Source organism: Aspergillus steynii (assembly GCF_002849105.1).
Source record: "Aspergillus steynii IBT 23096 chromosome Unknown P170scaffold_3, whole genome shotgun sequence".
NCBI classification, from domain to species: domain Eukaryota; kingdom Fungi; phylum Ascomycota; class Eurotiomycetes; order Eurotiales; family Aspergillaceae; genus Aspergillus; species Aspergillus steynii.
The window spans coordinates 2,779,551-2,800,280 of NW_020194400.1; the positions used below are offsets into that span (position 1 = coordinate 2,779,551).

General features: G+C 52.5%; 9 protein-coding genes across 9 annotated transcripts; 5 read left to right on the forward strand and 4 right to left on the reverse strand.

The window, feature by feature from the left end:
* Nucleotides 1–176: 176 nt before the first annotated feature.
* P170DRAFT_381833 (Sodium/hydrogen exchanger) lies at nucleotides 177–2,506 on the reverse strand. The gene is made up of 3 exons (XM_024845584.1): nucleotides 2,056–2,506; nucleotides 1,190–2,007; nucleotides 177–1,140 (listed from the first exon to the last, which is right to left on the reverse strand). Exons 1-3 carry the CDS (start codon nucleotides 2,306–2,308, stop codon nucleotides 436–438), a joined length of 1,776 nt encoding a protein of 591 aa, XP_024706084.1. The 5' UTR covers nucleotides 2,309–2,506; the 3' UTR covers nucleotides 177–435.
* Nucleotides 2,507–3,741: 1,235 nt separating this feature from the next.
* On the forward strand, nucleotides 3,742–5,621 carry P170DRAFT_455213 (glutamate decarboxylase). Its single transcript, XM_024851509.1, has 5 exons — nucleotides 3,742–4,012; nucleotides 4,065–4,092; nucleotides 4,148–4,783; nucleotides 4,831–5,369; nucleotides 5,418–5,621. The coding sequence occupies exons 1-5, from the start codon at nucleotides 3,801–3,803 to the stop codon at nucleotides 5,518–5,520; spliced, it is 1,518 nt and encodes a 505-aa protein (XP_024706085.1). The 5' UTR covers nucleotides 3,742–3,800; the 3' UTR covers nucleotides 5,521–5,621.
* A 1,260-nt stretch (nucleotides 5,622–6,881) lies between these two features.
* Nucleotides 6,882–8,251, forward strand: P170DRAFT_474338 (uncharacterized protein; the record flags this gene model as incomplete). The annotated part of the gene is made up of 6 exons (XM_024853125.1): nucleotides 6,882–7,073; nucleotides 7,130–7,228; nucleotides 7,283–7,530; nucleotides 7,588–7,707; nucleotides 7,767–7,831; nucleotides 7,887–8,251. The coding sequence occupies 6 exons, from the start codon at nucleotides 6,882–6,884 to the stop codon at nucleotides 8,249–8,251; spliced, it is 1,089 nt and encodes a 362-aa protein (XP_024706086.1).
* A 1,855-nt stretch (nucleotides 8,252–10,106) lies between these two features.
* On the reverse strand, nucleotides 10,107–10,982 carry P170DRAFT_463890 (uncharacterized protein). Its single transcript, XM_024852198.1, has 3 exons — nucleotides 10,734–10,982; nucleotides 10,495–10,682; nucleotides 10,107–10,427 (listed from the first exon to the last, which is right to left on the reverse strand). The coding sequence occupies exons 1-3, from the start codon at nucleotides 10,963–10,965 to the stop codon at nucleotides 10,155–10,157; spliced, it is 693 nt and encodes a 230-aa protein (XP_024706087.1). The 5' UTR covers nucleotides 10,966–10,982; the 3' UTR covers nucleotides 10,107–10,154.
* Nucleotides 10,983–11,371: 389 nt separating this feature from the next.
* Nucleotides 11,372–12,285, reverse strand: P170DRAFT_425087 (uncharacterized protein; the record flags this gene model as incomplete). Its single annotated transcript, XM_024847599.1, has 4 exons — nucleotides 11,372–11,590; nucleotides 11,643–11,741; nucleotides 11,813–12,048; nucleotides 12,099–12,285. The coding sequence occupies 4 exons, from the start codon at nucleotides 12,283–12,285 to the stop codon at nucleotides 11,372–11,374; spliced, it is 741 nt and encodes a 246-aa protein (XP_024706088.1).
* Nucleotides 12,286–12,538: 253 nt separating this feature from the next.
* P170DRAFT_435957 (GMC family oxidoreductase) lies at nucleotides 12,539–14,265 on the reverse strand. Its single transcript, XM_024849059.1, has one exon. The coding sequence runs from the start codon at nucleotides 14,214–14,216 to the stop codon at nucleotides 12,558–12,560; it is 1,659 nt and encodes a 552-aa protein (XP_024706089.1). The 5' UTR covers nucleotides 14,217–14,265; the 3' UTR covers nucleotides 12,539–12,557.
* Nucleotides 14,266–14,748: 483 nt separating this feature from the next.
* On the forward strand, nucleotides 14,749–16,266 carry P170DRAFT_508916 (S-adenosyl-L-methionine-dependent methyltransferase). The gene is made up of 4 exons (XM_024854618.1): nucleotides 14,749–15,008; nucleotides 15,075–15,353; nucleotides 15,412–15,459; nucleotides 15,522–16,266. Exons 1-4 carry the CDS (start codon nucleotides 14,784–14,786, stop codon nucleotides 16,218–16,220), a joined length of 1,251 nt encoding a protein of 416 aa, XP_024706090.1. The 5' UTR covers nucleotides 14,749–14,783; the 3' UTR covers nucleotides 16,221–16,266.
* Nucleotides 16,267–17,144: 878 nt separating this feature from the next.
* Nucleotides 17,145–18,626, forward strand: P170DRAFT_353656 (glycoside hydrolase family 71 protein; the record flags this gene model as incomplete). The annotated part of the gene is made up of 2 exons (XM_024843990.1): nucleotides 17,145–17,222; nucleotides 17,280–18,626. The coding sequence occupies 2 exons, from the start codon at nucleotides 17,145–17,147 to the stop codon at nucleotides 18,624–18,626; spliced, it is 1,425 nt and encodes a 474-aa protein (XP_024706091.1).
* Nucleotides 18,627–19,882: 1,256 nt separating this feature from the next.
* Nucleotides 19,883–20,473, forward strand: P170DRAFT_474345 (uncharacterized protein; the record flags this gene model as incomplete). The annotated part of the gene is made up of 1 exon (XM_024853126.1): nucleotides 19,883–20,473. The coding sequence occupies one exon, from the start codon at nucleotides 19,883–19,885 to the stop codon at nucleotides 20,471–20,473; it is 591 nt and encodes a 196-aa protein (XP_024706092.1).
* Between the last annotated feature and the right edge of the window lie 257 nt (nucleotides 20,474–20,730).

Here is a 20,730-nt window from a genome sequence, read left to right on the forward strand (position 1 = left end):
GAGTACCCAGCATCTGGAGGTGTATAGTGTTGTTGTTGCTGCATAATTTCATTCGCGTGGTGAGCTGTTGACTGATGTCATTACGCTGGACGACATTGGGAATAGGACTTGGATGACTCGTTTACTGTCTATTGATAGGAAGTTACTTGACCTACTTGTGAGCTCATCAGTACAACCTGTGACACGCTCTTCCAATCTCAACCGGCTAAGCTAGGCAGAACTATTCCAGACATCAATACCATCGATATACTCAATCGACTACCATATGAGCATTCCACTCAGATGAACACAGAATACATATACGAGCCATCCCAGCCAATGGGACATCCCCTCCCCGGCACAGCCAATCCAATCCACCCCCTACAGCGCTGACCAGACCTGCAGTGTTCCACAGCCCAGAACAAAATCCGATCCAGCTACCCCGACCCACTCAATCTAGATACCCCAAACCCCCAGAGGATCCATACCCCCGGATCTGACCCTCTTCTGCTGCAGCGTCTTCACCCGTCGAACCAGGGTCCCCACGCAGATCGGCCCAATAAGCGTACACAGGGTAATAGCCCAGACAATGACCAGGTAACTCTCCGTCGTTCCGGTCGACGCTCCGTCGGAGAATATTCCCCGAGATTCCGCCAACGAGGCGATCAGGTATCCGATCTCTCCGCGGGCCACCATGGCAAGGCCAAGAAGCGACGACGGATACAAGGACTTGGGCTTAGGGGGCAGGGAGACACGATTGGACGGTGTGCGCTGGGGGACGGCGGAAGGGGCCGGATGATCTGATGGCTCAGCCTGCGGTGGTTGATCAGGCTGCGTGTCTGGATTGGTGCTCGGGGATGGCCCTTCGTCTGTGTCCGACGTCTGAGGCTGGGGTGTCCTTTCCTTCATCGGGATCTCGGTACCGGTCGTTTGCTTCTGCCTAGGAGCAGGCTTTCGTGCACCAAAGCAAACGAGAGTCGCATACGAGAAGGGCTTCGTGGCGGTGCGCAGAAGGCTGTATACTGGACTCAAGGAGACGCGGACCAGCCATAATCCGGTAATGAACTTGGCAATGACCATGAGGAGGGCATAGACAACGCCCCGCCATACGATGCTTCCTTGGAACATCTCGGTGATCGGGATGGCGAATCCGATGGACGCCTAGCTTGTCAGCGATGCAGTCGAGTGCTTTGGCATTAGGGGAACTTACGAAGAAAAGAGGGATGAATACCCGGTTGACGGGCTCTTTGTAGTATCGTTCATAGACTACCACGCCAGTTGGGGTTTCATGACGTTCTGCTGCCGGTGGGTGTTCGACAGGAGAGCTCAATGGGGTTGGTTCTCGAGTCGGCTGTTTCCCATTGTCGGATGTCTCTGGAGTGTTTGAAGACTCGGTGGCGCCACTCTGCTGAGATGGTACTGCCTGCTCCTTCTCAGCCACTATCCCGTCAAACCAAGAGACAATTACTCCGGCAAGATACGCAGCGAACAGACTCGAAGTCCCCGCATACGTCGCGCCAGCAACCAAACCAACAAGAACACACGTATGCGCGACGAACGCAAACTGCGCCGTAAGCACCACCCCCGGCATCTTATCCTTCAAGCCCACCAATTTCCTCAGCACAGGCTGAAGACAAAATCGACAGGCCAGGAAAAGACCAACAGCGAAGCCTATAGACACAAAAATGGGCCTAATAACAGTGACCACGCTGAACGAGTCCGAGCCACCAAGATTACTGATAATCTGAACCATAATCAGTCCGACCACATCGTCAATCATCGCCGCACTAGTCGTTACAACTCCTAGTCGGGTGGTGATCAAGTTGGTAGTGGACAGAATGGTAAAAGTGGTTCCGAGACTCGTCGCGCTGAGAGCCGCACCGGCCGCGAAAGCCTGCAACGGAGTCGCGGAGACCAGGTCCATGAGAATGAAGGATAGGCCCATAGGCACGCTGATTCCGGTGATTGCTACCGAAAGCGACAGAAGGAGATTGGCTTTCAGCGACTTAATTGAGGTCGAAAGACCACCTATAGGTCCGTTAGTAAAGCCTACGGTCGCATACACGAGCAACACACCTTCATATACGAGCATAATCAGGCCCAGATATCCAAGCTGCTGAACAGCTGTCTCCATACCGCGATCGAGCCATTTCGCGCCCGGGGTACCCCAGAGGATGCCGATGAACAGCTGGCCGATGAGGCCGCAATACAGCAGTTTATCGAGGCAGACATTGACGAGATTCAAGACCAGCAAGAATCCGGCCAAATTGAGCACCGTCGCAATGGCAGGCTCATGATACGCAAAGGCCGCTTCGGACTGATCGGCCATGTTATAAGGATGGTAGTAATTGTTGATCCAGGAGGCTATATAGGAAGGGGCAATTTTCGACGATTCAAGAGAACTTCAATACGAGCAGACTCCATCAGTGGGACATTCAGATAATACTTCAGAGCGGGTATGTGCCGATGGCTTGTGAGAAGACAGGGAAATTTGAGGTGGAATGAAGGCGTGCAAAGATCAAAGATGAGGCAGAGGCAAAGATGAAGATGAAATCCGAAGGCTGATTCTGACGGCAGAAGAGTTTTCCGCCAAGTTGACCGCCAAGTGTGCGGTGATGTCATGCCAAGACTCTGTCTGTATGGCCTCAGGCTGGAAAAGAAGAATTGACAATTTATTCAAATGAGCTACTAAAGACTGATCAAATTCCGAGTATAGCCTCAAAATCAAACTCAATTTCATTTATGTTTCTAGGCTAAATAGGGGGTCTCTTTAGGCTTCGAAGAGAAGGGGGGGGGAAGAATCTGATGTTGCAGTCCTGCAATATATATACTACCATGACTGTATGCTGTGAGGAGAGAGGTTTGGGAAAAAGAATTTTGTACTTAGCATGCCCATTATCGTCCTTTTTCTTTTCTCTGCTTATGACAAAACAGAGACAGAGTCTCCATTGTGTTCTCGTGTATAGTGATTATGGCTCAGGTCCTGCCAAGATCCAATCATCCACTTTCATATACTCCGTAAGTCCATCCTACAAAACCAACAACCGAAACCCGACCAACGCCGTCAACTTCTATTGCATACGACAGGTCTACACGAAATAGGCGATGGTGATTTCAAATAAATCAACATAAAAACACTCCACTGAGTATACCCGCAACTTGTGATATAGAAGGAAATAGAAATGTTCACGAAACAGCGTCACCGCCTACTTTGGCGGCTGCTATAGCCTCGTGCCTACATGCAAGTTGCAGCGTGCATGCAGGAGGATGTCCCAGGTGTCGAATTCTGTCGAACTGAGCCAGGCGCCCACACCGTCTTTTAGCGTAACGGCGTTGTGGAAACACCCACATTGGGCTTTTAGAGGGGCAGTGGGGTTCATGGTAGTTGTGAGGCTGCCTAAAAAGGGCAATCTATTTGAATTGACAGTCTCTATCTAGATTAAGAAAGATGAATGTATGACAAAAGCTAGGAGATAGATCAATGATCATATGGTATATGGCGCTGAAAAGGACTTTGATGACTCCCTATCCGAACCGTTAACAAAATGGCTTGTGGCTTAAAGTGGCGGACAATAATCCATTCTGGGCATTCTAGGCCCCTTGGCCCATCGTTGGCAACAGGCCATTCTAGACCGTCAAAATTGTGACGAGTCCTCGATCCATAGGTCCAATACGAGGGCGATGAAGTCATCCCGTCGTCAAGGGAGCACAAAGGAATGGTGCACGTCATTGTGCTACATGATGAGAATAGTCGCTAGATAGCTCCAATTCCACCTTGACAAAGGCATTCACTTCTATAAACCAGCTCATCATCAAACAAAATGGTGCATCTATCGAGAGTCAGGAAGGCGAAACATCCCCATCGCGAACCCGAAGAGTCCGGCGACACCTCTTCCGCCCCGTATGTCTATGCGACGCATTATGCCGCTGAGGAGCTGCCAGAGCACGAGATTGCAGAGCGAGAGATGCCGGCTGCTGTGGTCAAGCGCATGATTCAGGATGAATTGAGTCTGGATGGGAATCCACTGCTCAAGTAGGTCTTCATTCTCGAACATCCCACGTACGGACTGTATTGACAGCAGCAGTTTAGCTAGTTTTGTAACTACGTATATGGTAAAACTGCCTTGAACCCATAATATGCCCTTCGCTAATGTGATGTGTAAAACAGGAAGACGAAGTGGAAAGCCTCATGACCGACGCCATGAGCAAAAACTTCATCGACTTCGAACAGTACCCTCAAACAGCGCATATCCAGAACCGCTGCGTAAACATGATCGCGGGGCTCCTGCACGCGCCAACCAACAATGACGACGACAGCGATCAAGACTCGATCGGTACGTCGACGGTCGGGTCATCCGAGGCTATCATGCTAGGCATGTTGGCTATGAAGAAACGATGGCAGAATCGACGCAAACAGGAGGGAAAGGACTGGACTCGGCCGAATATTATCATGAATAGCGCGGTCCAGGTATGTTGGGAAAAAGCGGCGAGGTATTTCGACGTCGAGGAGAAATTTGTCTACTGCACAGATACTAGGTACGTGATTGATCCACAGACGGCGGTGGATTTGGTCGATGAGAATACGATTGGGATTTGTGCGATTGTGGGAACGACATATACGGGGGAGTATGAGGATGTGAAGAAGATAAATGATCTGTTGATACAGCGCGATATGGACTGTCCCATCCACGTGGATGCGGCGAGTGGTGGTTTCGTAGCGCCGTTTGTCAATCCTGATATGGTCTGGGACTTTCAATTGGAGAAGGTGGTGTCGATCAATGTGTCCGGGCATAAATATGGGCTTGTATGTCTGTTGGACGTCTATGTGCACATAAACTGACCGGTGGACAGGTGTATCCCGGCGTCGGCTGGGTATTCTGGCGAGCTCCCGAATACCTTCCCAAAGAGCTGATTTTCAACATCAACTACCTGGGTTCCGACCAGGCGAGCTTCACTCTTAACTTCTCCAAGGGTGCCTCGCACATTATCGGACAATATTATCAGTTGCTGCGGCTAGGTCGGCACGGATATAAAAGCATCATGTCAAACCTGACGCGGACAGCCGACTATTTAGCCAGCGAACTAGAGAAACTCGACTTCATCATAATGAGCGAGAGAAGTGGTCGAGGACTTCCCCTTGTTGCCTTCCGATTGCCGGGAGATGATAGTCGGTTGTACGACGAGTTTGCGCTGGCCCATGTGCTTCGTCGGCGAGGATGGGTTGTGCCAGCCTATACAATGGCACCGCACAGCAACCAGCTAAAAATGATGCGGATTGTTCTGCGCGAGGATTTCAGTCTCCACCGATGCAATCTACTGATCGAGGACTTCAAAATGGCCATAAAGACATTGGACGAGATGGACGAGTCCATGATCGATCGCATCAGCCAGTACGTTGTGGGCTCTAACTCGCTCATCGGTTAAGCTAACAGATGCAGATACATCCAGACGCACGGGGCAAAGATGCCCCATAACCCATTGTATGCGAATGAGACGCATTCTCTGCAAGGGAAGACTGGCAAGTCGCATCCTGTATGTTAGTGGAGTCGACGCAATATTGTTGGCACTTATCTCCGCTGCCTGGTTCAGTCATGTAGAAAGTGTCTCGTGCTGGTTTATGCTGTCGAATACCGACGCAAGTGTCGTACGTATTTCTGCATCTATTATCCTTCCCTTGCATATATTATCAGGTTTATCCTGCAACCATTGGCCATAATGGCAACGTAGGCGATCCACTTACGTAAATGTCGGTAAGCCAGGCGTATCCCAGAGTTCACTCCCTGCTGTCATGCTGGGAAACGTCAATTACTGCCTGGATGCACCTACCTCTTAGCGATGGTCTTGGCCCTGCAGCATTCCTTCGAACTCGAGGTGGACCTGGTCGAGAGCTGTCGTCCCTCGGGCATATCATGTCATTTATCCATGCCAAGAATTTTGCTACCTTGGCAAAGCGTCAGCCTATCCGGTCGACAACTTGGAATTCATTTGCACTCGCATTAATCGATTATCATATGGCGATAATGATTGCGTTTGAAATGCTTGTTGAAAGTACCCTGGCAGTGGCGAGGGGTGTAAGCGCTAAGGCGCCGATCTCACCCGCCGCAATATCACCCTGCATGCTTGGCGACGCGGATCCTGCTCCTTTTTTTCTGCTTTCTTTACCTTCCTATTCCAGTTGGGATTGGGTGGAACTAATTTGTCAATCCTGTATTGGCATGGCGAGGGCCGGAGAGATGCCTCTGGGGTTTGAAAGAGATGAAACACACGAGAAGGTCCCTATCATGTGGCTCCATGGCGTGCACAAGCCAGAATGAAAAAGGCATGTAGTGGCGAGCTTTGATCCAGTTTTATTCTTATCGAAATCGATATACACTTGATCAGATAGGGATGTCCTACGGCATAGGACACGGGGTGATGCGCCCCCACTAGACTTTGAATCATTCTGGCCCCAGCAAAGTCAGGGAATAATGAAGGATAGCCGGAACCTAAACGCCTGGCTGCAGGTGAACATTCTACCTGAAGACCGTTTCACGTCTCGCCATGAATACTGACATCGGCACGAGAGGCAGGACACGGAATGTGAAGGGCCAAAACTAACCCAACTAACTGGCTATGATCGAGGCACTCGCTTACTGAATAAGGAGCTGACGGCCCCAATTTCAGCCCTTGTAACCGCCAGGAATCATCTATCATCACTAACATGCAGCGCCCTCTTCCGTCCCTCCCTGCTTTAGGGTGTCTTCTAAATATGCTGGCATTGTAGTTCGTATTTCATGATTCGACGAGTATCAGTTTCGCCATATCTTACCTGCATCTGTTCTTTTGGACGTTCTACCTCCCCCCTGCTTCATAGATACATCAAACCGACACACCGGGACAGATCCCGAAGGCTAGAGATCAAGATGGCACAACCCACCCCCGAGCAGATCGAATACTACATGAAACATGCCGACGATGATAAACGACCTAACGAAATCGCCTCTCTTGTTTGTGGATTGCTGGCGGCCATCCTGGCGGTGGGAGCACGGTTCGCGGCGCGGCGCATCTCGAGAATCTCGCTTGGGCCGGAAGACTGGACGATAATGTTGGCGATGGTAAGGTCCACAGCATTCGGGGTAAGGAGGGACACGGCTCTGACAGGTTATCGCAGGTAGGCGAGCTCACGTATGCGATTGTATTTGCCGTAGCCATCGACAATGGGCAAGGAAGACACATTATCTTCGTCAAGGACGCGGTGTCCTTTAGCAAGGTTAGTCTCCATCTCAGAGAGTTTATGCTGTCGTCCATTGACTGATTGAAATAGGGGTACGTTGCTGCTATTGTCAGCTACTCCTTTACCGTTATGGTGACGAAAATATCAGTCCTGCTGTTCTATTGTCGACTATTCGGATCGAAATGGATATATACTTCTTCCTGGATTCTCGGAGCCATTGTCTTTCTGTACAATCTCGCTGTCATCATGATTGCTGGGTTGCAGTGTATTCCACTGTCGGATCTCTGGACTGGTGGCCCATCGTGCATCGATACTGAGTCTTCGTTTACCGGATTGGCGTGAGTCTCTGTCCCCGTCATCGCGGTTGGGAGATACTAACTTGGCCGTTTTCATAGCGTTGTCAACATAGTCACCGATGTACTCATTCTAGCCCTACCCGTGAAACCAGTGATGAATCTGAACATGAAATCAGCGCGCAAAGTGCAGGTCCTCGGAATATTCCTACTGGGCGGAGTGTAAGTCGCTTGCTGCAGCCCAGTCCAACAATCTACCCAGAGCTAATATTTGCATCCAGTGTCTGCGTCTTCGGAATCATCCGCGCCGTAGCAATGACCGAGCTTAGTCTGCTCGATCCCACCTGTGAGTATCCTTTGCCACGCCCATCGCGTCCCCAAGCCCAACTAACCCAATACAGGGACGGCGGTCGGCGCAGCGATGTGGTCCTTTGTCGAAATCTCCGTGGGCATTGTCGCAGCGTGTCTGCCCATGCTTGGACCTCTTATCCGGAATAGATCTGGAGCGAGCACAAACCAGTTCGCGAGCAATGGGTACGTGCGATCCGGGAAGTTCAGCGCCACGGTCTCGAGCAAGTCCGGGTATATCCAGCAGGATGATATTCCTCTGACGGACGACTGGAGACAGGGTGGACGAACAGTCGCACCAGATGATCGGTCGTATCAAGCCCAGGGCGGTCCGCCTGTATCTCCGTCGTTGTCGAAACAGAACCCAAAGCGGGTGTCGGCGCAGCAGGATGCTCAGTCTACGACGACTTTTGTTTGAGGGCGGTTTGGAAAAGCGGAATCTGTACTTTAGTTCATTGGTTCTTTGTTTATAAATGGAGAAAAATGTATATATACTTGTTACTTCGTGCCGTTCAAGATACTCAGAATCAGCTGAAAGCAAACTACAAATCAATCGACAATCTCGATCCATATTCCCAATACTTGCAGATCCTTCCAATCTGAGCCATATTGGGGCACATAAAAACGCTCAGGAGAGCCAAGAAGACCCACCCACAATCCGAGGAAGTGTAATCCTTGGCGAAGACGGCGAACTTTGGCAAGTTGACGTGCTGATAACATTCAGCACCGGCTGAAGTCCGGGTCAGCCGTGCTGCCGCGACGATCACCAGCCAGAGGGGGTCAGAACTTAGAAAGGCGCCGGCTACTCCGAATAAGGCGTTATGCATTCCTTCGCGTCGAGAGGGGTTTCCTATTCTTGGCGGGGGCTGAAAATGCTTGCTCTGGCATGCAACTCGGGAGGAGTCCGTATCTTGTCAATGGTTTGATAGGCCCTCTACTTTGGACTACAACCAAAGACGCTGCTTTAAATTCAGATCCCAGACTAGACTCCGCCATCCATTGATTAATCCCTGTTATATTCCTGCCGAAGCGCCCCTTGTTGGAACTGCATACGGAATGTAACCTCCGGCGGGGCGATGCATGAGTATAGAGGTTGGGAATAGAATAGAGACAGTACATTTGGAGTAAAAGTAATCAATTCTAGTGGTCTAGGATAATATAATATCGTATTGGTTGACGAACGAGAATAATGAATCCACGTCCGTGCTCACAAGTCCTTTAGTCCCGATTCCTCAGTGGCTTGTCTAACTCCGATCCGAGTGCAGAAATCCTTCCCGCCGTCCAACCGAGGGGTCTGACAAAAGTCAATTATTATTGCCTCGTTATACTAAGTAAGTCGCAGGGATTATGAACGACACGTTCATTCATCCACCTATGCATGCATGCAGGGAATCGGATCCAACCGGGCCACTGAGATAACACCAACGGTGAGGCTCCGATGTGTGCGGAGAGCAGCACTTCCGCTGAAGCTGCATCAATGACAGTCAACCCCTCACCAGCCATGAAGGTGTGATGGGGGCTGCATGGACACTGGGTGTACTCTGTATATTTGGCGCGGAGAGACCGATACCCGCGGTTCAGAGAAGTCCAGATATTATAGTATACTCTCGATTGAATCAGTAGCCAGAACTATAAGAAGGTAGTTAATTCCTAGACATTCACATCCTCATCATCTACTACAACCCACCTCCATCAATCAATCTTCCAATCCTCCAAGCATACCCGCTACCTCCACAATGCAGTTCAAGGCTATTGTTTCCTTCATCGTCCTCGGCATGGCCTCCGTTGCCATTGCCTCTCCCGCCACCAACGGTAAAGAGACCCTTTATCATGCTATGTATACAAGAAGAAGATACTAACTCAGTCTATAGAGCAGCGAGGTGAGAAGGCCGACTTCGAGAAGATCGGCGACGCGTACTAGATGTGTTACGACGGGTGTGGTTGACATGGGGCTTGACTTGCTTCTGTATTTAGCCGGATGACTCAAATGAATATTATACTTTGGATTATTCCAACTCATGTGTTTTCCATGCAGCTATTACTGTTTTACGTAATTCACTAAGGAGACTAGTGACCTGACGTGCGTTATAGTACTTTTTAGTAGACCTAATGTGCGTACCTTGTATAGCGAAAGTTATTGCTAAACAATGTGTTACCATTTCATATGGATAGAAGACTCTGCCATCGGCGAAGCACTTTCACAGCCAGCTACTTCAATAGAGATGGTATACTAGATTAATATAAATTGGATCATTATCGATTGTTAATTGAATGGTTAATTGACAAACACTATCTATACATCTATGCAAATTCTAGCGTAACTAAAACGGAAGAAACGTCCCCTCGGCGTCCCACACCCGGTATTCCTCCGCCCAGGCCTTGATTTCCTCGATATCTCTACACTGCTTATCAAAACCCCAGGACGGATCTTCGAAAAGGTGCTTGTCCGCAGGCTCAATAGTTGGATCGACAGTGCAAGTCAGGGTCTGTTGCAGGTAATCGAAACAATGCCCTACATGCGGCTCTCGCTCGAGACCCAGGTCAAGGACGTCATTTGTGGAGTTGGGGTCGTAGTATGCGCGACGGATGGTATACTGTATAAAATTGTTAGCTTAGGGAGCATTGAACAGTATCAAAGGCATGGTACGGGGTTAAACATACAAGACAATGTAAGGAGTGAAAGACGCCTAGGATAGAGAGATTGGCAGCTACGTCTGGATGGTTGACGTATCCGAACCCGTTCGGGAGGAGGCTATCCCAGATAGCTTCTTGTTTCGCTCCCTCGGGGGGCGCAGCTTCGAAGCCGTGATTGCGCTGCACGTGGTGGATAGTCCATTCGTGGAGGGGAACTAGTCATTGTTCTTAGTGGTGTTCCTTTCTCCATTGTGTGAAATGCATACCTCGAGGAAGCGCGCCCGGTAGATTAGCAGTCACCTCTTTCGAAAACCGTACATGACTGTATGGAATCACAACCAAAACACCGAAAAACAGCCCACAAAGCCAGGATAAAAGGTATCGAGTCCAAGCCCGTGCCCTTATAGGCTCATCCTCTTCAGGTAACATTGCCTGCATCACCTCGAGTTCCGGGTCGGAATCCGCATAGTCAGCGGAACGATACTGACGACCTACCATCGTGTTCGTGGTTATCCTACATCTCCTACATCTTCTCAAACGCCGGGATAAATGAACCGAGCGGCTCGGACTTATCGCTCACTGAAACCCCTCACTTCGTCGCTTTTGATTCCTACTCCGTACCAGAAACGCCACTGTGGATCCAACCTCCATCCCCGGTCCGGAGGTACTTTAAACGACCATCTGGCCCCAACAGACCCACAACCGCCCAGACCAGGGTCCAACTCCTTCACGAAGATCGTCATCACCATAACGGACGTGTGAATTTAGTACTCTTGGCAGATATCAACCCAGTAACGTGCCCGAATACGCTTCCTCGAATCAGAAGCCTGCTCTCCTCCTAAACCAACACCCCAGCCCAGCCCCGGCCCTAACCACCTACCTACCTAACTAACTAACTAACGACCTAAGAGGTCCCCTCCAACCCATCCCGACTCGCACTCTCACAGAACCCAAAGTGCTCCTTCAGCGGAATCCCGTGCACGCTGTCGCGATAGCACGCGGAATGCTCCGTCGCGTAGTCGTGCAACTGGCCCCAGTCTCTGCAGCGGTGCAGCTGGCCGTCGCCGGCCTGGAACTCGCCAAAGGTGTACAGGGGCGTGTTGTCAGCGTTGCATTGCACGATCTGTCAGTCTGTCAGTTTGTAAATTGTGCCGCTTGGCATTGATGGGGCTTACTTGGCGCAAGTAGTCGAAGCAGTGCTCCATGTGATTCGACGGCTGGTGGGTATATGGTCGGCCTTCGACGGCTTCCCAGAAGGTGAGGCGGAGCATTTGCTGCGTGGGTTAGATGGGTGTGGTCATTATCGGAGATAGGCGAGGGGAGGGGAGGGGAGGGGAGAACTTACAAGGCAGTGCAGTTGGTGGTATGCCTCTAGGAGATAGACGCTTTTGGAGTCGTCATCTGGCATGGGCATCGAGTCGGGCCAGTGGTTCTCCTCTGCCCAGTCGCGGTCTACGGAGATGATGCCGTGGGCTGGGTTGATGGCGGCCCAGAGCGAGTCGGCGTCGCTGTGGTTTTGGGGACTGTATGCTGTGTTCCAGGTGAATGGTTTCCAGACGGTGCGGAACGAGCTGACTTGGGCTGGATGGATCAGTTTCGTCATTGGAGGAGGAGGGAAGCTGGGAGATTACCGTATTCGTTGGGGACGCGCTCCGAGAACGCATGCTGCGCGGTGAATATGAAGGGATAGATGTAGGCTAGTCCGCCGAGGGCGATGAGGCAGTATTTCCAGCTGCCGTTCCAGCGGGGTGGTTTGTTGAGAGGGAGCTGCTGGGAGCTTTCGGTCGTGCCGAGGGCTGTGTATCGTGAGGCTGCCATCGTGGGGGGTGTTGTGGCGTAGATTGGGTGGTGAAAGAGGAAAGTAACATGGTATGCAGCCTAGCTTTATGTACCTACTCTCGCTTACTGGTGCTCGCAGGCGCTAATCGGGGGTCTTCCGAGCTGCCGATATTTTATATTACGAATAGGTACTTATAGTTAGCAGGGTTTTACATTGGAAAGTGCATTTCTGAATGCTATCTACAATGTTATGACAAAGTTGACAAAGGTCATACTTATACGTAAAATCTTTCCGCTAGTCGCTAAGACATCTAAGCTGAAATCAGATCCGCCGCTTTTTCAGCCATTGCATACAAGATAGCCTGATAATGCGCCGCCAGAGGCACTGGCAGGACACTGGCATCCGCAACTCGCAGTCCCTTCACGCCCTTCACCCGCAGTTGAGTATCGACCACTTTACCCATAGCCGCCGAGCCACCAGGATGGAAGAAGGTAATCCCTCCACGGCGGACATTCGCATCAATCTCCTCATCCGTAATATCTGCCTTCATAGGCACATTATCCGGTCGAGTCACCTCATGTTCCACGATATCCTTACCCTCAGGGGTGTCGAGAAGAAGCCTGGCTACTCTTCGAACCCCATCCCTAACAATCGCCCGGTCGACTTCCTTCCCGAGATAATTCGGGTCGATTACAGGCGCACTCGCCGGGTCGGCATCGGCAAGGGTGATCTGGCCGCGCGCCGTAGGTGCCATTAGCAGTACCGCCGTGCTAATGTGCGTGCCATCCATCGGGGTCTCGAACCCAGCCACGGCCTGGCCCATCGGCGCATAAATAACCAGGACCTCGGAGTGCGCGAAGTTCGGGTTCAAGTACGGATGGTCCGCGGGAACCTCTCCATCGTCTAGCTGGAACGCTCGTGTCAACTCATCCGAAGGAGTCTGCAGCGTGACGTTCCAATCATAAGGCACTCCCATGCCGTACGCCGGGCTCGTCCAGAGCGGCGTCCCCATCGAGAGACCCTGTTCGGGGTGCCGCAGCTTCCACCACTGCGGGACGCAGAAGTGGTCGTGGAAATGGCGGCCGACATCCGGCGCATCCACGAGCTGGGGGATATTGTGTTTTGCGAGCTCCTCGGCGGGTCCGATCCCCGAGAGCATGAGGACTTGCGGAGTGCGGTATGCGCCTGCGGAGATGATCACTTCTCTCGAGGCGTGGTAGTCCGGTCCGTTTACGACTTTCACACCCGTCGCGACCTGCGAGTCACGTTGCGATGTCAGAATCACCTTCTCAACTAGCGTGTCGGTGAGAACGGTGACGCCCGGACGTTTCGACAGTCCGTACGCCTCGCTGGCGAGTTGGCGCTGTCCCTCGCGCCAGTTCTCTCCGAAGTGGGCTAGTCCCAGGGGGTTTCCGGCGTTGGCATCGGGGTTGAATTTAACGCCGATTCGGTCCCACGCTGAGCGAACCGGTTCCTTGAGGGGGTATTTGCGCTCAGGGCTCGTGCGTTCGACGATGGTGTTATGGATGGGGCCGCTGGTGCCGTGGACAGCCGGGTCGGCGTTCGGATCGTAGTGCGTCTCCGTGCGTTTGAAATAGGGAAGTAGACTCTCGTAGCTCCAGCTCGAGTCCCCGACCAGCTTGGCCCAGAGGTCATAGTCTGCGGCATTGCCCCTGGTCCAGGTGCCGTAGTTGATTGCAGTGCCGCCGCCCAGGGCCTTGCCGGCACTGTTGTAGCATTCGCGGTCGTTGAGATGTTTCTGCGGCACGGTGGTGTAGTCCCAGTCTAAAGGCGAGTGGTGAGCCCCGAAGCACGCCAGGGGAGTACTGGTTAGAGGATGGTCGACTGCGTTGGAGCCGGCTTCGATGATTAGGATGCGCAGCGACTCGTCTTTCTCGGCGAGTCGACTCGCCAGCGCGCAGCCGGTTAGACCTCCGCCGACGATGATATGGTCGTAGGTCTCGGACATAGCGGTTGAAATACAGTAAAAGGCGAAAAGAAAGTTAGGGAGTAGATAAGATGGAAAACGCGGGTCCTTTGCGCTGGAAACTGGCCAGATAAAGCTATTTAGCCATCTCGCCCCCAACCGACTCAGCACACAGGGAATATGATCCAGGATCAAACGTGTTCTGGTACATCGCATGGGTATCGACGCTTTCCCAGCGACAGGAAAGAAGATTGGCTGTCTACTGCGGTCATCTCCACTAGCAGGGATCGACAAACAAAGAAAGTAAGACGGCAGACCAGCGTTAATGTAACCCAAGAAGATCCACTCGGCCTCGACAAGCTCCACGTCGGCGTAACCGCACTAACGCCATTCACAGGGGCAGTTCCTGGCATGAGGGGAATGTCCCCTCAGTGGGGGCCATCTATATAGTACTTTCAACGGTATAGCGATAGTCTGACATGCGGATGGCTGTCGATTGATTGGATATATATACCACAAGCCCTGCGTCGTACGCGAGACTTAGCAGAAGCCACTATACTACAGCGTACAGATACTTTTATTTAATATTACTGCAGAAAGTATCACGCCATGCAGTCAGAAATCGGGCGACTCGCCTCCATCATCTCCCAGGCTACAGCCACCCTCGACGCATCAGACTCCGGATACAGTGCCTCGCTACAGTCCTTCGAAGCCGAATCCAGCCCTACACCTCCCCCGACAGCAGAGGAAACCAAAGCAAAGTCTGACGCCATTAATGCGTGTACAGAATTGCTGGATCGACTGCAAGGGCCGTTAACATGTCTGCTACCTTTGGTGCGTCAAGAACACAATCCCTTCAAATGCACCAGCTAATGATGGAATCGGTATTGGTTCAATCAGTGGAACGGCGCCAGTCTACAAGCCATTTCGCGGTATCGCATCGCCAACCACGTCCCGCGTGACGGGGAGATCTCGTACCAGGATCTGTCCCAGGCGTCGGGCGTGCACGTCCATGATTTAAAGCAGTACATCCGGTTTGCGATCGTCTACCACCGGCTGTTCTTTGAAAAGCGAAAGGGGTACATCTCTCATTCCGCTGGGTCGCGCGCCCTCGTCGAGAACCCCTGTGCCAGCGCCGGCGTAGCGCAGATCGACGAGTGGTATGGCTGCTTTTCGAAAGTGAGTGCATCATACATACATACATCGCCGGTGATTGACGATACTTACGACTGCATAGACCGTCGACGCGATGGACCAGTTCCCAGGGCATAAGCCCGACGAGTCGGTACGACTATCCTCATTCCCTTGCAACTAAATATCCTGGCCTGCGCTAACCCATATTGAAAGGGATACGCCCTCACGCACAATAACCAAAACATCTTCTCCTACCTCAGCACGCGACCGGACAAAGCGGAACAATTCGCCAAAGGGATGCAATTCTTCTCCATTGGGGTCCCCGAAGCATCGCCCAAATACTTCGTCTCCGGATACCCCTGGAGCGATATGCCCGCCGGAGCCACAGTCGTCGACATCGGCGGCAGCAACGGGCACGTCGGACGGCTGATCGCGGCGACAAACCCGGCCATCAACGTGGTGGTGCAGGACCTGAGCTACGCGGCGGACGAGTTCAAGGCCGCGGCGAGGGGGAACGAGCTTCGCAATATCCGGTTCGACGTGCACGACTTCTTCACGCCGCAGACGGTCGTGGCGGACGTTTACATCTTCCGCTGGACGCTGATGAATTGGCCGGATGAGTCGGTGGTGGATATCCTGCAGCAGTTGGTTCCTGTGATGCGGCCGGGCGCGAAGGTCCTGGTGAATGAGAACTTGTGCCCGGATAGTGGTGCGCTGCCGTTGGCGGCGGAGAAGTATATTCGGTGGGTTGATATGTTGATGCTGGGGGTGTATAAGTCGCGGATTAGGGATGAAGAGGAGTGGGCCGCGTTGTTTAAACAGGTCGATGCGAGGTTCAGCTCTGTTCGGTGCTCGACAGTCCCTGGTTCAGCGTTGGGGATTGTGGAAGCAACTTGGGCGGGAAGTGAATAAACTTCCTTCCTTGCTTAACTATCATCTAGAGTATACGAGTCGCTGGAGTATAAAATGACCATCTCCAGGGTATCGAATTAACCTCCCAACCACCAAACTGGCTAACATTGAGTTACACCCTGACGTCAACCCTAATAAACACTATTGCCTAGTTCATGCGAGGTTCGCTGCCACTAGACAATCCCATGACTTCACACCAACTACTCCCGGGCTGCATGCGCACGACCCGTTCGCATATGATCTATCCAATCCGCCCGTATGACAGGAGGACCGACAACAATAGTCCAGGCCACGATGCAGTAGCTGCAACCTTGAAGTTCCAATAATGCACGCCATGCAGGGAACTATCAGTGATGTGTGCTCTGTGTGCACCAGAACCGGCTGGTCCATGCCGTACATGAACTAGCGGACACGAACCTCTGCCAATATCGTGTGCCGAGAAAACGGCCCAAGTAAGGATGTGGATACGGACTGGATACTGGAGTCTTGGTGAATTCCCACACGAGATAGATAGGAAGAGGAAAGACAAGACACGACAGATGGCTGCCTGGCTCGAGTCATGCCGAGCGAGCTAACTATAGCAAAGACTGGTGACCGCTCCGCTGGGCTCGCAGAATATTGAACGCCGGGCATTTAAATGTCTCGGGGGAGGGAAATAATTTCAAATCCAAAGTCAATTGCCAGCGCTTTGGCCGGTTTGGTATATCGCTCGGCTATGGCGTCGTGCGTGGCCGTTCCGTATGGGACCGTGAACAGATCATATTTCCGAGGATGGTTTGGTTTTTAGTTTATGGATTCGGAAAATGGGTGTCATGGCGTTGTTCGGAGCAGGAGCGTATATTAGCTGACACTCCGCCAATTCTGTTTCTAAAAAATATCGTAAAACTTGTTTCCCCTCCCATTCTACAGGGACATTGAGGCATAATGCTCTTGCTCCCCTTGCTGGTCCTGTCGGCTTGTGTCTGCCACGCGCAGGCTAAGGGCGTCTTTGCCCATTTCATGGTAAGCCTGAGCCATCTTTCGTCCTACCCACCCCTGCACAAGCACTCATGTCCACAGCTCGGCAACAGCGACAACTACACCAAAGCCGACTGGCGACAAGACATCCAAGCAGCCAAGGACGCACACCTGGACGCCTTCGCCCTCAACACCGGCTGGGGCATCAACACGAGAGACCTCCTCGACGACGCATTCTCCATCGCCGATGAGGTCGGCTTCAAGCTCTTCCTGTCCCTCGACTACTCCGGCGACGGCCACTGGCCGGAAGACCAAGTCGTCAACGTGCTCAAGGCCTACACCAACAAGACGGCCTACTACCGGCACCGCGATGACAAGCCGCTTGTCTCGACCTTCGAGGGCGCCCAGGCCGCCGGCGACTGGCAGGGCATCAAGAAGAAGGTCGACTGCGTGTTCATCCCGGACTGGTCGTCGCTGGAGCCGAAGGTGTCGTTGGGGCGGGCGGCCGTCGACGGGTTGATGAGCTGGAGTGCCTGGCCCGAGGGCACGCATGATAGCAACACCACGGTGGATAAGAAGTACATGGACGCGCTGGACGGCAAGCCGTATATCATGCCGGTGTCGCCGTGGTTCTATACCAATATGGAGCGGTACCATAAGAACTGGGTGTGGAAGGGGGACGATATCTGGTACAAGCGGTGGGAGGAGGTGCTGGAGATGGACCCGGAGTATGTGGAGATCATCTCGTGGAACGACTACGGCGAGTCGCATTACATCGGGCCGATTCACGAGCGGAGTCTGAATGTGTTCGACGACGCCGAGGCGCCGTATGATTATGCGAAGGGCATGCCGCACGACGGGTGGCGGGCTTTCTTGCCGTACGTGATCGAGCTGTACAAGAACCCCGGGCGGGACGCGAAGATCGAAAACGAAGGCATCGTGTCGTGGTACCGCGTCAACCCGTCGTCTGTGTGCTCAGACGGCAAGACGACCGGGAACACGGAGACGCAGGCGCAGAAGACGTACAAGCCCGAGGAGGTCCTGCAGGATAAGATCTTCTACTCGGCGCTGTTGGAAGAGCCAGCGGACATCACGGTCAGTATTGGCGGGGATAACAAGACGGCGACGTGGGACGATAAGCCGGATGGGAGTAAAGGCATCTACCACGGGAGTATCGACACGGGGAAGAAACTGGGCGAAGTGGTGGTGACGTTATCGCGGGATAAGCAGTTCCTGGCGCAGATGAAGGGGAAGACCATCACGGACAAGTGCGACAGGAACCTGACGAACTGGAACGCGTGGGTGGGCAACGCTACGTCGACTGGGGAATTGGCCGCGAAGCACTCGTCGTCGTCGGGGGATGATAAGGATTCGTCGTCGACGCGAGTGGTGGTGGGGGGATTGCTTCAGGCGGCGGTGGTCTGGATGGTGTTCTTCAATCTGGCATGAATGACGATGCGATGAGAGCAGGAAAATGATCCATTGGGTGGATGCCGGTGTCAAAATGAGTTCGGAGTTGAGATATTCCCCTCGGCCAGTCTATACATAGCATATAATATCTAATGTCAAGGATTTCCGATTTCCAGCGACATCTCCGGCCAGCGTTGTGTAATGGACAAGTCGTTGACAGCGTATGTCGTCTACGACAGGATCTAGACTCTGAACTGTGGATCTGCCAATGATGAGGCCCGGAAAAGCGACAACACACGTCGGTCCACCCGACAGTGTCGTAAGAACCGTTCCTTGATTCGCAATTCGTGGGTCCACCAGCCCAAGTCCACCGTCAATCCGGAGACTCGTGCACGTCCACTGACGGTCTAGAGTCTCGGACTTGCCTAAGAACCACCGATTTTTCATGATTGGCGGGTGAACGATCTAGGTTTGTACGAAGTATGGTTCGGCTTGAAGTCTGTCACTTCATAATAAACATTGGCCATGTTAGTCAGATCCAGTCGTCGGTCGCTGCATGTGAGAAACTGGAATATTCTGTAGACCCTGCTAGAAGTGTTGAGCTGTTAGCCCCAGATATGGGACCGCTAAAAATAGGGGCCAAGCGAAGGATGGGGGGATTTAATCTAGGGTGAAAACTCTTCAGGTCACCAGTGAGTTCGAGATAGAGCTAGAAAGATCCGCATTGGGCATCAGCAGTGAAGAAAAACAAACACAAACCATCGACAAAGAGATAACGCCATATCAATTCTGTCAGATCGCACAATCGCTATCGTCCAATGAAACCCTCGGGTCACACCATGCCGAACCACCCGAATTGCAGTCCATGACACCACAACTCTGGCATCTCCTCGCCACTTTAACTCTCTCGGACTCGTCAGTCCGGGGGATTTCCTTGGTCATTGTCTAGACCGGCGCCACACCCAGTGAGACTCGAGGCTCTTCCACGTTTCTTATCGGACCCGGAGCAGCCCTGTGGCGAACCGTCTGGGCTGCAGTGGTTTCGGTCCGAGTGGGTCGTGAGGAACCACAGAAAAAACAAACGATCTAGACCGGCGCTGCTGGGAGTCATCGCTCTTAGCTTCACTAGCTTCGTCCCTGCCAGGTTCTTTTAAAAACTCAGTCTCTGACCCCTGACCTCCAGGGGCAATATCAGCGGAAATATTACCAGCAGACAAAGTCTTTCTTGCTTGCATTGCATTGTCCTATCCCCAAAGCAGAATAACCTCACCTCTACCTCTATATACCACACCACAATGTCCCGGTCTTCCGAGACCTCCTTCTCCGGCCCCGCCGCCAAGTACATGCGGCAATCGCCTCGTCTGAACTCTCGCCTCCCTCCTCTCGCTCATCGTTCCTCCTCCCCGCTACCATGCCGCATGGTCGTCCTATCGCGGGATAAACTGCAACACGAATCCTCCGCCCGCAGTCCCGACCTGCGCCGCTGTCTCGCCCACGATCGCGTCCTGCGTCGATCCATCCAGATCGCCCAGGAAGACATGAAGAAGGCGATGGCGGCCCTGCGCGTCGACGACAGCGACAGCGAGGAGGAATTCGATCCCGGGTCTGAAACCGCTCCAGTCACTATCATCCGGGACCAGATCGCGAGTGTCGTGAAATCTTTCGTGCGACGACGGTCGCCTGAGCGATCCTCTTCCTCTCCTCCTGCTGAGAAAGACCGGCTGAAAGTCGAGCTGGCTCGCGTCTCATCCAACAGCAGCGCGAAATCCTCGAGCTCGAGTACCTCCATCACGTCCCTCTCGTCTAGGTCGCGACGATACGCGGCAAGACTTGGGCTGGGGCGTCGGTTGTGTTCGCCTTCTGCGGTGCAGCCGATGGTCAGCTGATGGAGATCTCCATGTCTCCTTTTTTTCTACTTCTTGTCTTATACTTTTGAATAGGATCTGTGGCTAGTCCATGGACGGGTTTATTGAGCCATGCTAGGTGGTCTTTTGTTTCTTTGTCCGGTCTCGCGGACGGACGCTTACACGGTTTAGCGGTGTTTTGGCTACGATTACGATAATGTTTTGATGAAGTTGTATATATTTTATTGCGATTTAGCGTTGGGTTGGGTTCCTGAAGACTTAGAACATACACACACACA